Here is a 15,942-nt window from a genome sequence, read left to right as displayed (position 1 = left end):
GGTGCTCGGGGTGGGGTAATGAGAGAACATAGCATCTGGGAGGGCTGTTGGAGCCCAGCTGGGGTGCTCAGCTGGTCTTGAGGCATTTGTGGGGCTCTCTGAGCCTGGCCCTGTCCGGCAGAGGATGGCAGGTATTGGCAGCTGGCACCAGAGGGGCTCCACTGCGGTCACCATGATTTTTAGAATGCCATTGTGTCAAACAAAGGTCCCTCTCTAGGAGACAACTCTCAGCCCTCCGAGGTTGCCCCATTAGGTCCACAAGGAACTGAAATTAGCCTCAGAGGCCCCGGGTGGGGTGTAGGGGGGGAGGGCTTAGGGAGTGTGGGCAAATTAGAGAGTATTAGACAGAGAAATCTGACAGCCGGATGCCCCTTCTTAGGGGGAGAGTTTTCTGTTGGTCTCTTGCCTGCTTGCTTTGCCTGCTTAGTCTCGCCTGCTTAGTCTCAGGGCCCCTGACTGGCCTGAGGGGTTCCGCTGGAGATGAAGCTGTCTGCTCCAGAGCTGGGCATCCCGATTCGCGGCTGGGCAGACTGAAGGCTCCAGACTCGGGGAGCAGCTGCCTCATCGGGTTTCCCACCATGCGCTGTCCGGCTCCATGCCCTGCAGGTCCCTACCTGCCTGAGCCCCAAGGTAAAAAAAGGGGAGGGAGGTGGAGGAAGTTGGGGCTGAAAATGCTTCTGGATTTCGGGTGGGATCTCAGCTGGTGCCACCATCTCTGAACTGCGGAGTGGGGAGGGGCCGAGAGAGGAGGGGTCCTCATCCTGTCAGGGTTGTTGGAAAAAGCGGGGTGGTGATTTCCTTCCACTTGAGGGACACTGAGATCAGTGCAGGTGCCTGGCACATGAGAGGGCTTTATCAGCGCTGAAGGGTTCTAGAAGGCCAGCTTTCGGGAGGCGTGTCGTTAGCTCTCATCATTGAAGGCTCCGCTCAGCCAACCACAAGGGCCTCGCTCTCCCAGGTAAACACTGACGGGGTGCCCTTGAAGGACAGATTCCCTGCCAGACCCCACTCCATGTCCGGGAGAGGCAGGAAAACCAGAGCCAGTGTCGGCTCCTTGGTGTAGCTGCTGAACCCCAGCTGGCCTGTCCCCTGGCCAGATGCTCCCCTCTCCCCAGTGTCCAAACTGTGCTTTTGGGAAGAAGTGGGGGTTAGGAGACAGATGGTGAGGGACCCCCTAGGGTGGGTCTGAACGCCAGCTGCACTGTTGACTGGGTGTGATGTGACCAGAACACGTCACCCACCTTCTCTGAGACTCTTTTCCTGGGCTGTGAAATGGCATGTGGGGCAATAATGGATCAAGGTCCAGCATAGTGCCTGGTACATTGTAGGACCTGAATATCATCCTAGAAGCCCAGTGTGATGGTGTCGCTGTGCTGTTTGAGAAGGGTGAGACTCCTTTCCTCGGACATCACGGAAGTGTGGCTTCGAACTCAGAACCCACACACAGATAGATGGCAAGGTTGCCAGCTCCGTTGCATAGAGCAGGTTAGGAGTTTTGATGGGGAAGAAAAGGTCAGAAGTCCCTTGACCCACCCCCTCAATTCCAGACAGGAAATCCAAGCCTGGGAAGGGAAGTGACCTCCTCAAATTCTTCTGGTAGGTGGAGCTGGGGTCCAGGACCTCTGAAGGAGGAGAGGCTGGAAGATTGCCAATGGGGATGGGGTGATGGGGAGGCAAGTTTGCCAAGGCTGAGTTTAGGGTCCCTGAGGCATTTTCCAGAGTGAAGGGCTCAGCCGGCAAGGCTCTGGGTCCATGTCCCCTGCAAGGGTGGTTTGGTTTGTCACTTTTCTGGCTGGGCTGAGCTGGAGAGAAATCCAGACCACCCCAAAGCGAGAGTGAGTGGTCTGCAAGCCCGGGCTTCTGGCTGCCCCCCCCCACCGACCCCCCCCCCCCCCCCCCCCGCCCTGAAACCGGGGAGGATGGTGATAGCGGCTTGGGGAATGCCCTGGAGTGCAGCGATGTGACCCAGGCGCTTCGGAGAAAGCACGTGGTGGGTGCAGCAGCCTGAGGCGTGGGTGCTTACTCCCCAGCTTGGCCCAAATCCCGCCCCACCAGAGAGAAAGTGAAAGAGAAAAGGACACCGGCTGCAGGGGGTGAGGTGGGGTGGCTGGGCGGCAGACCCGCTGGAGCTGGCTGGCGGGCGGGAGAGGCCACCGGCAGCACGCGGGAGTCCGGGGAGCAGCGGTAGGTGACGGGGCAGGGGGGGGGGCGGGGGGGCGGCCCCCTGCAAGTCGGTCTGGCCGTGGAGGCTCAAAGGCTGGAGGCTACTGTCCTGAGGTCCCACCCCAACACCCCAAGGCTGAGGGGAGGGAGAAGGGAGCGTGCAGGAGTGCAGCGACCCCTGGGCGGAGCACAGGGAGCTAGGGCGGGAGGCGCGGGGCGAGGGGAGGCGGCCAGCAGGTGCAGGTGCAGGTGCAGCACCCCGCGCCGGAGTAGCGCACCCCAAGGAGCTCAGCGCTGACGCCCAAGCCCGAGGCGCACACGCTGTCCGTGCACCCTGGAGTGTGGATGGGCGCCCGGGGCGCGCAGCGTGGAGGGGCACCCAGGCTCTCCCTCCTCTGGGGTCCCTGGGCCGGGCCCGCCCTTCCCGAGCCTCGGCTCTCCAGTGGGATCTCAGCCCCCACTCGGACTCAGGGGTGCAGGTTGCCAGCGCTTGGGTGGGGTGCCTTGCCGAGAAGGGTTTGTGGCGGGGTGGAGGGGGGTAACCTGGCATTTAGTGCGCGCCCAACGGAAATCCTCCCCTCTGTCACCCGAGAAGAGGCAGCGAAACCGGAAAACAATAAAGCTCTTTTTTGGGGGGTGGGGTTGCAGAATTGCTCTGGGGAGCACAGGGGAGCACAGACAAGTGTCTTGCTCATGTGGAGAAAGTCAGGGGTGTTTATGAAAAAAAAGGAAGCGGTGATGATATGATTTAGGCAAAGAAAAGCAGAGAAGAGAAAGCCTGCTAACTCAGTGCCCACCTGCCCAATCGCTTCTGTTGTCTTATTATTTTGTTGGCGCTGTCAGATGGGACTGACCCTTGTAGGTATGAGCTCTCCTGGCCCTATCTGATCTGAATGCAGGTTGTTCTGTTGACTTTTTATGAGCAACTGCTTGTAAAACAATTGCCACTTCTGGCCCAGTTCAAGAGTTCATGAGTTGGAAAGGAAAGTGGGACTTTATTTTTTTTTTTAATTTTTTTTTATTTATTTATGTATGATAGTCACAGAGAGAGAGAGAGAGAGAGGCAGAGACACAGGCAGAGGAACAAGCAGGCTCCATGCACCGGGAGCCCGACGTGGGATTCGATCCCGGGTCTCCAGGATCGCGCCCTGGGCCAAAGGCAAGCGCCAAACCGCTGCGCCACCCAGGGATCCCCGGAAAGTGGGACTTTAAAGCATAGTCTCCATGTCCAGAAATTTTACCCGGACTGTCTTTGATAATCTGGGGCAGGGGTGGGACACGGCTTTCTGGGACTGCTTTGACGGGATTGACATCTCTACCTCACTTTGGGATCCTGAGTCACACCTTCCGAGGAGAGAAACCAAGGAGTCATAGAAGGGGGTGGTGGGAAGGGGGGAGTGTCTTTCTGGGGTTCCAGAATGCCACAATTGGAGCGGCCATGCCCAGCTCTGTCTGGGACCCTTAAAGCCCACGGTCCTCATCTGAGTCCCACACCCTCCCCACATCCAGGGTGACACAGGGTAGGAGACAAACCCAGCAGTCCACTGCGCCCCACTTCCAATCAGGAAGGAGCCAGGAGTTCCTCACTTTGGCAAGACGCCTTCCATTTATGAAGCTCCCCTTCCCCGCCAACCCAGAAAAGAAACACTCCCAGACTATCAGAAGGTTAAGGAAGTTGGTGCTTCTTGCTCTAGGGCCTGGTGGCGGGGAGGGGGGACAAGGGGAGATTCCAGAAAATCGACACCTTCCAAACCGCAGGCTGCCAAGGTAAGGACCTGGTCTCCAAAATCCCAGGATGTGCAATGGAAAGATCTTCAGAGAGAACTGAGCCAGGGGGTCCTAGGCTTCCCGGACAGTCTCCCAGGCCCCGCCCCCAGGCCCCACCTGGGCTGAACCACCCATCTGGGTGATTCCTGTGTCAGAGGTGAAGAGGTTATACATGCATGGAGAGGCACTGATGTGGTCCAAACCCTGTTCTCTCACTATGTTGCAAAACCTCTGGGGACTTCCAAAGGAGGTTTAGTAATCAACACCACATAGTCGAGCTGTTGGTAGAGTCAGAATTTGAGCCCAAGTTGGGAGGGCTCAGTCCAGGGCCTGGGCAGTGAACCTCTACAAATATAGGGCAGGTTCTGGGTAGTCAGAGTCTTGCTGATACAGCAAAATCTGTCTGATTGGCAGGGACCTAGTTTTATTCCTTGGGACTTTAGCTCCTGGTACCTTGTGAGGAGTCATCAGGAAATTAGCCAAATGACTCAATACCGCGATCTGGGGTCAATCCTGGACAATCGGGAAACTGGCCTGAGGAAGAGGGGGAAGCTTCTGGACTTGGTGTTCAGACTTGCCATCAATCACCTGGATTAATGACTTCCTTCTCCGAGATGCATCTACAAGATGGCTAAGGCAACAGCACTGTCTTGGTGGTGGCCTGGCGTGCACAGGAGCGCTTTGGAAGAGCCACCAAAGAATACACCTGTTTGGGGAGTAACCATTACAGCTCCTTGAGGGATTGTACTGGAAAGATCCGAGGGGAAGTTGTGGGCAGACGGGAGGTTTCTAGACTTTGACGCATACACGATGGGTGGTCCACAGATAGTTCTCACAGGGGCATCAATTGACACTGGTTCTCAGGGGCAGGAGATGATTGTTTTTCTGATTCTATCTCAAGCCACCTTCCTCATTTTCGTGTGTAGACATTTTTGACAACACTCATACCAGCTGATGTTTCTTTTTGACAGAGTGGTACGGCCGCTGACAACACTGTTTGGGTTTTTTTCAGTGGCAAGTGATGCTCGTTTTTAAATGAGGGGCGGTAGTGATAAAAGTTTTCTTCTTTTTTTTTTTAATGATATGATTTACCAACATAGTCATTTTTAATTAATTGAGCTGTGCTATATTCCTACTGTTATACGACCATCACCACCGTCTGTCTCCAGAACTTTTTCATTCACCCCACATGGAATCTCTGTCCCCATGACGTGCTAACTCCCCATATCCGTCCCTCTTTCCCCCTGTGACCACACTTCTATTTTCTGTTTCTATGGATTTGACCACTCTAGGTGCCTCGTGTAAGTGGAATTCTACAGTATTTGTTCTTTTGTGACTGGCTGTCTTCCGTCGGGCGTGATGTTTTTGGGGTTCCTTCGTGTTGTAGCATGTACCAGGGCTTCCTTCCTCTTTATGGCCTAATAATATTCCAGTGTTCGGAGAGGCCACGTTGTGTTTATCCATTTATCTGTCAATGGACTCTTGGGTTGTGTCCACCTTTTGTCTATTATGAACAGTGTGCTGTGGACATTCATGTACCAGTATATGTTTGATTGCCTGCTTTCAACTCTGGAAGGTTTCCTTTTAACATAAACGTATTTGTCTCTGTAAAAAGTCAATTCGAGGAAAATACAGACATAAAGTATCTAGCAGGTGGTATGCAGATCTGACCAAAAAATTGTAAAAGGGGCTGAAGCACACTTGAAGTTTGGGAGACTGGATTGCCTGAAAGACCCTGGAAGTAACTGTAACCATCCCGGGTGTGGGGCTGGGGGCTCCTGCATCAAAGGCATGGCTGTCAACAGGGACTCTTGGAAGGGGAGGTAGAAGAACCGAGGAAGGTGTTCAATCTGGTTCTAGGATTTTCAGCTGGGGAGAAGCAGAAAGGTGGCAGAAATGGACAGTCTGGAAGGGTCCCTTGTGAGAAGGAGAATTGTAGACCTCCCAGGGTTCGAGAAAAGTCGTGTGGCTTTTCCAAGGGGCAGGATTTTCTTGACAAGTGGAAACTCCAGCTGCCTTGAGAATAAAACCCATTTTAATTCACTACAAGGCAAGTGTGCGTGTGAGGGGACACCAGGGGGTGCTCATTTAAAAATCCAGGACCTCTGGGAGTCGGGCCTGGGCTCGAAGGATGTGTTTAGCGCCCTTTCCAGGGAGTTTTGCTTCACAGCCAAGCCTGCTGATGGCTTGGCTCTGTTGTCAAAGGCAGGGCTGGCCCATGGCTCATGGCTCAGAGGCTCCAGCACCCAGCAGAGGGCCTGGCGCTGGTGCAGGCTTAGGCACCCGGTTAGGTCAGGCTGGGAGGCCCGACTGGAACTAGGGGCCTGGCTTTGCTCCCTGCAGCCACCGGGTGCTCATTCCCCTCCCCATCCCAGGTTGTCTGGCTCAGGTTGTCTTCCGGGGAGCAGGGGGGAGGGTGTGGGGGGGAACCTGTTGGACTCCTTTCCAGATCACTGACAGCAGTTTGGAATGTTGGGGTGTGCAGAGAGAAGCCACCTGGAGGTGGGTGGGGCCAGGCGGGCCAGAGGGGACTTGTACTCTGGACAAGAACGGACCACCCTTCCCCCCACCTGCAACTCTTGGGGGGGTCTCCTGCCTTCCCATCCTGCCTCCACCAGGCCCCTCGGCCCCCATAACTGTGCCATATAAATGCAGCAGCTGAGATGGTATCATTGGAATCCCAAAGATTTTCCAAGTCACAAGGAGGTGAATGTCCTGCAGGGAGGACAGGGGGTCCAGAGAAGATAGGTGGCTTTCCCAAGCTCTCAGAGGTGGTCTCTGTCGGGGCTTTTGTGGCGTTCTCTATGATTTCCAGGCCTCCTTGTGAAGAAACAGAATGAGCTGGTCTCAGGTCAGAGCTGAAGATTGGCACATGGGAGAAGTGCATTGATGAGAGGTGAGGTGGGGGGACACCGCAGGGAGAGGAAAGAGGCAGGATTGGGCACAGGGAGGATTGGGCTGGCAGCCGGAAGTCTCAAGAGGGGTTTCAGCCACCCCTCTGCTCCCACAGAGCGCACTGGAGCTGGGACAGCTTTTGGGGTTACTGCAAATTGAGGCACCAGACCGGACCTTTGCACACCGCAGAGACCAGTCATCAGACATGGGCTCCCCTTGGAGAAGGGCTGTGACTTCAAGCTATTCCCAGAGCTGGGAGCCCCTTGCCTTCCAGCAACTGGTAGATGAACGCCCGGCCTCAGCCCCTTGAGGGGGTTCATCCTGGTTGTAGTGGGATGCTACATGCAGCACCTGTGCATAGCACCGTACAGTTAAAATGGTCAGAGTATTTGGAGGCCAAGGTCGAAAGGCTCATCCTGAGCTGTGTGTGTGTGTGTGTGTGTGTGTGTGTGTGTGTGTGTTTAAACATTTTATTTATTTATTCATAGAGACACACAGAGAGAGAGAGGTAGAGACAGGCAGAGGGAGAAGCAGGCTCCATGCAGGGAGCCGGACATGGGACTTCATCCTGGGTCTCTAGGATCACGCCCTGGGCTGAAGGCGGCGCTAAACCACTGCACCACCCGAGCTGCTACCAAGCTCTGTGTTAACTGGACTCTGCAAGGGAAGGGAAGGCTGTGGGCTCTCCATCCCCTTTAAAGCAGGTCTGCCGTTTCCAAGATTTGCATTCTAATGCATTCAGGGTGTGTCGCTGGGTTTCCATGTGTTCTTGTAACATCTATGCTGCTTTTTCATGCACATGGATGTCGCTCTGCATGTCCAGATTGGGCTCTCAGAGTTCATTCAGTTTCTGACTTTTTTACTCTGCTGTGTTGCTGTGTGGGCCGTTGGCCTGTCGCTTCTAACACTGCATCATCCTCCGTGGATTATAGTGGCTATTTTTTACTGTCCCTCCATCAGCAATGGGCCCCCACATGGCATCCGTCCTCTGTCACCACAAATAGTACAGAGCATCCTCTGAAGGGGGTCCTTGTGGTACTGTGGAAGCAGTTTTTTGGGGATGTCTCTACCCAACCTTGAATTGGAAGGTGGTAGGAGCTTTGCATTCTTTCGTATTTGAAGACTGCTGGGTTGCTTGCCAAGGTGGTTCCATCAGTCCACTTCTACTAACCTTTGGCATTTCCTAGCTTTCTAATTTTGGTCAGTTGTTCAGTGTCAAGCGACACCTTGCTGTTTTTATTTTATAACTTACACAACTGTAGCACTTCCTGGAAATATCACTTGAGGCAAGTCACCAACCCAATGGGGTAGACGCTATGCCAACCAAATGCAGTGGATTTCAGAACCAGGAGAGGCTGAGGAACTTACAGGAGGTCACACAGTTAGTGGGGAATTGGCATTTGAACCCAGATCCCGCACTCTTAACCATATTATTATTATTATTATTATGTTTTGTCTCCCTCATAAAATATTATCTCAGTCTACATTGCAAGCTTCTTGGCAGGGACTATGTTTTAAACAGTTTTGGGACCCCTGGATTGGGAGGAGGTGCCCAGTAAATCATTGTTTTATGGATTTGGGAAAAAAATAGTGCAGCATGTCTCTTAGAATTTATCTGGAGGACTGCAAGGTGCAAGGAAAGAGGAACTTATTTGATCTGTGAGCCCCACAGAGGCACTGACTATGGGGGACTGGTCAGGGAAGATAAGGTGGCCCGGGGCTCCTGGCTTCCTGCCACCACCTGAACCCCGGAAGCAGCTGGTGCTCATGAAGTTGGGGAGCAAGGTGGTGTTGGCGGGGTGGGGGGGAGTCTTGGGGGCATGGGGAGGGGGGAAGGCTGACAAGCAATGAAGAATCTAGAATCTCAGAGTACCTCAGCAGAGTGGGCTCCACACCCATTTGGTAAAACTAAGGTTCAGAGGGTTCTCAAGATCAAAGACTGAGCAGGAACACAATGCCATGTCTCTAGCCACACGGTACGAAGATTTCCATTCCTTCCTCAGGGGGAGAAGCATAGCCAATATGCCGGGAAGTATTTCTTCTCCTGCTCTTTTATCACAGTGCAGAGCAGCACTCAAGAGTTTGGGGGTAGCAAAGGTGCCCCTTTCTCCTTCTCAATGCTGCCTTAGACCCTCAGACACTCCTTTTTTTCTGGAAAGAAAGCATCTGATCCACTGAGCCATGCCTCATTGTCATCTTCTGTAAAATGAATAGAATACGACCAATTTCCCAGAGTTGCTGTGACAATTGAAACAAGATTATACGTATAGAGTGTCCAGCAAGCCCCCAACACAAAAGAATCTCCTAGCAGTGAAGTATGCTGGCCCCCGGAAGGGCTGTATACCCGGGTTGTCATGTTACAGAAGTGCGAGTTGGCATGGTCTGGGGTTCCTTGATTTCTCTCAGGGGAGAAAAAGGAATGAATATAGTCTAGAAACCATTTGGGTGCCTATGGTCTTTAAAAATCTGTGATGTAGTCCAAAGTGGGGATGAAGTGAGCCCCCAGAGGGACTTTTGGTGGCAAAAAGTTGGACGTAGAAGGTGGTGGCCCAGGGGGACGGGAGGGTTCCAAGAGGACCTTCTAAAAATACTGCCTGTTTACCAAGAAGACACAGACCACTTCTCTGCTGTGCCCCAGACAGTTCCACAAAAGGAGACATCATCTTGTCACCCACGCCTTCTGTCACCAGGCAAAGGAGCCTCCCCAGGGTGCCTTGGGACCAAGAGGGACTCAAAGAAGCTATGGCCTTTGGAGCCAGGCAGTTGGTTCAGAACCTACAAGTCTTCTCTCGGCCTGGTTCTTTATCTGAGAAATGGGAATGCAAATCACAAACGTGTGTGTTAGATTGAATGGAATATGGTCTGTACACCGTGTCATTCAGAGCCTGGCCCTCAATGGGCACCTATGAATTTTAGTAATGCATCACTTTCATGGCTGGAGAGAGCCCCTGGCTTGCAGCAGAGTACAGGCTGCAGTCTCGAGGATAGGTGAGCTAGACAGACAGGGCTCCTGCCTTCATGGGACTCCTGGACTGTATGATCTGCCTTGGGCTGGGGCAGCTGAGGGGGACTGTCTCCTCTGCAGTGGGGTGATTTGAGCCATCTCTGTCCCCAGTCCCCTCTAGAGTGGCACGTTGGGGAAAGAGTCCAGTCAGGGGCCTTCGAAGCACTTCCAAAACATCTAGAGACATAGAGAACAAGGTTGTGGGAATGCTGGGAGGTCCCAAGCCAAGATATAAGTCGATCCCGGTGTGAATGGGATGTGCTGTGGCTTTGGGAGATGGAGACTAGGAGACTGGACTCCAGAACTGAGCCCCAGCTCTGCACCGCCCCAACATAATAGGATTCCTTTGACTGTGGGCCTCCTGGGTGCCTCCGAGAACCTCTCTTGGCCTTTCAATGGTTCAAGGGAAGAGTCATTATCCTGATCTAGTAGTGGGAAAACTAATAACTCAGAGAGGTTAAGTCACTGGCTTAATGCCTGCTAGCCAGGATTCAAACTCAAACTCTCCAACTAGGTGACCTTGGACAAGCCATTACACAAAAGTGTTTGAGTATCCTCGTCTATCAAATGTTAAATCCTGCCTTCTTCCTAGAGCCCTCAGGGAGCTCAGATGGGGGGTTGATGGGGGGAGGCCCATTATGAGCCCATTATGAGTTGCAAATCTCTGTCTGCTCAAGACAAAGTGCATGAAGTGCAAGGTTCAGCTCAGGGTAGCTGAAAGGGAGGTGCTGAGTGTATGTTGGGGGTATCTGACCATGGATGTCTTCTTCTCCTTCTTTTGAGAGAGAGAAAGAGAGAGAGAGCGCGCACCTGAGCAGGGGGCGGGAAGTGGTTGGGACCAGAGAGGGAGTGAAAGAGAGAAGCAGGCTCCAAGCTCAGTGTGGAGCCCAATGCGGGGCTTGATCTCACAATCCTGAGATCATGACCCGAGCCGAAATCAAGAGTCTGACACTTAATCAACTGAGCCACCCATGCACCCCAATACTAGTGTCTTATTGTCTGGGTTTAGCCAATGACACAGAACTTGGGCCCATAGATGACTTTTCTCCCAGGCACCTTCTCAGTGGTAGCGATGGGGAAGTGTGCAGACCTCCCAGGCTGCATTGTTGGCTGTGGGGTTTTCTTGTTCCTATGGGGTCTGTGGGGCCTCCTTATGTAAAAAGGACAGAAAGCTTGGCTTCACAATGTTGTGACTTATGGATGAATGAAAGAGAAAGAGTCCCATTGTCAACCCCACAGAGGTTAGAAATGAATTAATAATAATAATGATAGTGATGATGATGGCCATCACCCTCATTTGCTCACCGTGTATGTGTTGGGCGCTGTTCTAAGCCACCATTCATGAACGGTTCCCATTCCCATTCACGAAGAGCTTGCTAAGTGCCAGACGCCTTTCTGAGGGCTTTATGAGAATTAATTCACCTGATCCTTATGAGTTACTGACGACTATTCCCATTTTACAAATCAGGACACTGAAGCTCCAGGAGATTGAGAAAATGAACTTGTCCAGGTTGTGATGAGTTGGTAGGTAGGGGCGGCTTCAGAGGTGGACAATTTGACTCCAAAGCTCACACAAGTTGTTTCTCTCTTCTGTCAGTGTGTTTCTCTGATGTCTGATCGTGTTTGGCGATGCTGTCCAAAGTTTGAAGCTGAGCCTGTCAGTAGTGAGGCTGGGTTATGCTTCCTCAGGCCCCTCCCCACTGCACCTCCTGCCATCGCCCTTCTGTGATAGGACCTGGTCCCTCCCTATTCCTGGGCCTAGATATGAAGGGGGTTGTTCAATGAATGGAAACACGTTGGCTGGCAGGAAAGAGCACTGGACTGAGAGTCTTGTGCTGGGGGTGCTGGTGGGGGGATCTGGTTCAGGCTTGGCCAGGGACAGGTGTCCCTCCTCAGGGTTTCATCCACTCTGTAGAGCGAAGGAGGTTGAACTGAAGGTCCCTGGCAGACTTGGGGAACTTGAGCAAAGTCACACAACTCATTGGTGAACTGACTGGGCTCCATCCAGAGCTGTTGTCACCAGAGCTGGCTACCTGGAACAAGAGGCAGACTGCTACTAGGTAAACAGTCCATAAATAGCACAGTGATTCTGGGGTAGGAAGACAGTGGGCAAGATTTAGGGACAGGAAGTCTTTTCCAGCCGCCCTGGAAAGAACAGACTTCTCAGGCTCCCAGGCCAGTGCTGGGAGAGGTAGCATTCTTGTCCCTCGGCTCCCCAGGCTTGGTTTCACCACCAGAAGAGGGTGGGGGCCCCATCTTTTGGTCCTGCTTCCTCTAGTCATGGTTGGCTGGGCCTTTGAGGCGAGTCTGTGATGTTTGGGTTCCTGCAGCCCCCACTCAACCCATTATCAGCAGGCAGCCCCAGCCAGGGCCCCATGTTGGATTGGAAAGTTCTTTCTCTGTGATACCTGGGGTCTGATACCCGGTGGAGACCCTCCGTAGGTGGTGAGCGTCGTTAATAAGTCAAATGAAAAGAAGCAGCTGGAAGGTGGTGGTGACTTGGGTGTGTGTGTTCTCCTGATCCCATTTTGGCTCCACTTTCTTGCCGCCCAGGCAAGCCACTTCGAGGCCAGCTCTCCTCTCGTCTCTTCCAAAAAGCTCTGAGTCCTTCCAGCAAATACTTGCATTTCATGAATGGCGGCCTCCATATCCAAAAGATATGTCCACATCAGATCCCTAGAATCTGAATGTGACAGGCCCTGCCCTGCCTCTCCTTCCTTCCCTGCCATTATTTGGAAAAAATGTCTTTCCAGGCGTAATTGAGATAAGGATCTTGAAGTAAGATCATCTTGGATTATGCAGATAGGCCCTAAATCCAAAGACAGGTGTCTTTTAAGAGAAAGGCGGGGCACCTGGGTGGCTCAGTGGTTGAGTGTCTGCCTTCGGCTCAGGGCTTGATCCCAGGGTGCTGGGATCGAGTCCCGCATCGGGCTCCCTACAGGGAGCCTGCTTCTCCCTCTGCCTGTGTCTCTGCTCTTTCTCTCTCTCTGTGTCTCATGGATGGATAAGTGAAATCTTTAATAATAATAATAATAATAATTGTAATAGAAAGGCAGAAGATTTGAGACATGAAGGGGAGAGGATGCGACCACTGAGGCAGAGAGGACAGTGATTTGGACACAAGGTCACAAAGAGAGGAATGCTGAATCCTTTCCAGTTTCCAGAAGCTAGCAGGAGCAAGGAAGGATTGTCCCCTGGAGCCTCTGGCAGCACGTTGATTTGGACTTCTGGCCTCCAGAACTGTGAGAGACTAAGGCTCTGTTGCGTTGAGCTCCTCTGTTTGTGGTGCTCTGCTAAAGGGGGGTCCAGGAAATGAAGCCACTAGGGAGTGGAGCAGGGTGGCTGGAGCCGCGGGCCTGAGGCCTCCGAGGGGCTCCAGCCAGCAAGAGCTGCGTGCGCCAGGGAGGCTGCGCGGCCTCGTCTGCAAAATGGAGCCAATAAAGCCAATCTTTCCCAGCTGGTTTTGTTTTGTTCGCACAGCTTTATTGGGATGTAATGCACATAGCATGCAACTCCCCCATTTAAAATGCACCTTTCAGGGTGCGCCTGGGTGGCTCAGTTGGTTAGGTGTCTTCGGCTCTGGTTGTGATTCTCGGGGTCCTGGGATCAGGCCCCACATTGGGCTCCCTGCTCAGTGGGGAGCCGGCTTCTCCCTCTCTGTGCTGCTCTGCCAACCCGAACTCTCTCTCTCTGTCAAATAAATAAAGTCTGTTTTTTAAAAAGATTTTTATTTCATTTATTCATGAGAGATACAGAGAGAGAGAGAGGCAGAGACACAGGCAGAGGGAGAAGCAGGCTCCATGTGGAGAGCCTGACATGGGACTCAATCCCGGGTCTCCAGGATCACGCCCTGGGCTGAAGGCAGCACTAAACCACTGAGCCACCCGGGCTGCCCAATAAATAAAATCTTTAAAAAAATAAAAATAAAATAAAATGCACCATTCTGTGGGCTTTTTACCGTATTTGCACAGTTGCACAACCATGCCCACATCAGCTAAAGAACATTTTTGGCATCCCCCTTAAAAGAAGCACCACCCCATGATCAGTTGCTTCCCAGGTTTTTTTTCCACAACTCCCCTAACCCTAGCCAACCACTAATTTACTTTATCTGTAAATATTTACCTATTCTGCACATTTCATACACATGGAACCATACCGTATATGGCCCTCTGTGTCTGGCTTCTTTTGCCGAGCGTAATGTCACATTTCCTTCATGTTGTAGCAGGTGTCCGTGCTTTATTCTTTTTACGGCTGAATAGTATTCCATTGCATGGGTTTATGACATTTTGTTTCTTCATTCATTTATTGACAGATACTTGAGTTGTTTCCATATTTTGGCCATTAGAAATTATACATTTATGAAATTTCGTATATAAGTTTTGTTTTGTTTTTAGAGATTTTATTTATTTATTCATGAGACAGAGAGAGACGAAAGACACAGGCAGAGGGAGAAGCAGGCTCCTTGTGGGGAGCCCAATGCAGGACTTGATTCCAGACCCTGGGATCACACCCTGAGCCAAAGGCAGACGCTCAACCACTGAGCCACCCAGGCATCCCACATTTCCAAGCATTGGCCTCATATATAAGTTTTTGTGTGGACATGTCCAGAGTGTTTGGAAGATTGAATGAACTGGTGTCTATGATATGCCCTTCACCAAATGAAGAATCTCAGAATCAGCTGTGACTCCTCCAATTTACAGATTGGGAAACTGAGACACAGAGAGGAGCAGCAGAGACTTGCTCGAGGTCACCCCAGACAGTAGAGCAAAACACTTAATTGCATCTCCTTGTGTCTGACTGCCCAGAACCAAATCTGGGTTCCATTTGGACCTGGGTCACCTTGTGCAAGTTAGCTTCACCTTTCTGGTCCTCAGTGTCTTCATGTGGAGAAGAAGCATGGTAGTAGTATCCACCTCATGTAGTTGGTGTGAGAATGAAATGTGCTAGCCCATGGGTCTGGGCCGTGTTAGGTGCTCTGCAAATCTCAACTGTTCTCACTCTTGGCAGCGCCAGATGTGGAACTCAAGTCACCTGGCTCCCAGGTGTCAGGCGTTTTGAGTCTATGCTTCCCCAGTCCCCTTCCCTGTATCACGAGCATCTTCCCAGAGTGATTGTAAGTTCCTTGGAGGAAGGAGCTGTGGCTTCCTCTCTCCACTGCCCTGAGCATATAAGAGGTGCTGGATGAGCACATCCTTGGCCCTCCCAAACCCTGGCCTTCACTGGGTGCCCCAGCTAGGAACGGTGGTAGGTGTTAATTCTCTACATCTTTCCAACGCTCCCTGTGATGACCGAACGTGTCTTCCTTCCAGACAGTGGACAGTTTGCCGCCATGGAGTTGGGGCCTCTGGAAGGCGGGTACCTGGAGCTTCTCAACAGCAGTACCGATCCCTTGCAGCTCTTCCACCTCTATGACCAGACGGACCTGGCTAGAGAAGAGATTGAGCTCTTCTCAGGTGGGCCCTCCACCGCCCCCCCCGCCCCGCCCCTCGCATGGCCTTGCTCACCTCCCCCCTCATCCTGCAGCTAATGCAGTCAGCAACCCAGCAACTGGGGGACGCTCTGGCCGAGGAGCTCGGGTCAGCACCACAGACAGCTCCAGACCGCTTGCCGGTTGTTTGCTTTCAAAGGGGACATCTGGTCTCTCTGTCCCGCCCCACCTCGCCTTCCTTACCCACCAGCCCTCTTCCCAGACCTTTCCTCCTTCATCCATGGGGCTTTTCCCTCCAGAACCCGACATGGACACCATCAACTGCGAACAGTTCAGCAGACTGTTGTGTGACATGGAAGGTGACGAAGAGACCAGGGAGACTTATGCCAATATCGGTGAGGAAGCATTTGAAACCGGGAGGCGGCTAGCTGAGGGGGAGAGTTCCTTTTTCTCTTTTGTTAACCTCTGCCATCCACCACAAACCACAGCAGGCTTCTCCCTCACTAATCAGGGCGTGGGGGATGCGGGGCGAGGGCTAGAAGAGAGACTCCGGGGAAGAAGGGAGATCCACCCCGTTCGCCAATGACCACCGGGCAAACAACATCTCACTTTTAACATTCTCTGCCTCCATTTCTATACCTTTTTATATTTCTTACTCTTCTTTCCTTACTTCTGCACAGCCCAA

At 52.5% G+C, this 15,942-nt stretch overlaps 1 protein-coding gene across 5 annotated transcripts in view; it reads left to right on the top strand.

The window, feature by feature from the left end:
* Nucleotides 1-15,942, top strand: part of CIITA (class II major histocompatibility complex transactivator) — a 47,193-nt gene that overhangs the window by 7,613 nt on the left and 23,638 nt on the right. For 3 of the 5 annotated variants that reach the window (XM_041749025.1, XM_041749022.1, XM_041749023.1), the window contains exons 2-3: nt 15,139-15,282; nt 15,557-15,652. In XM_041749025.1, the coding sequence (XP_041604959.1) occupies nt 15,139-15,282; nt 15,557-15,652 (240 nt within the window). Of the gene's footprint in view, nt 1-336; nt 631-2,093; nt 2,185-15,138; nt 15,283-15,556; nt 15,653-15,942 lie in introns of those variants that run through there. The other 2 variants (XM_041749024.1, XM_041749026.1) reach the window with 2 other exon arrangements.

Source organism: Vulpes lagopus, chromosome 3, assembly GCF_018345385.1.
Source record: "Vulpes lagopus strain Blue_001 chromosome 3, ASM1834538v1, whole genome shotgun sequence".
Taxonomy (NCBI): Eukaryota; Metazoa; Chordata; class Mammalia; order Carnivora; family Canidae; genus Vulpes; species Vulpes lagopus.
The sequence above is the reverse complement of the archived record's forward strand: the minus strand, read 5'-3'. Positions and strand labels throughout refer to the sequence as shown.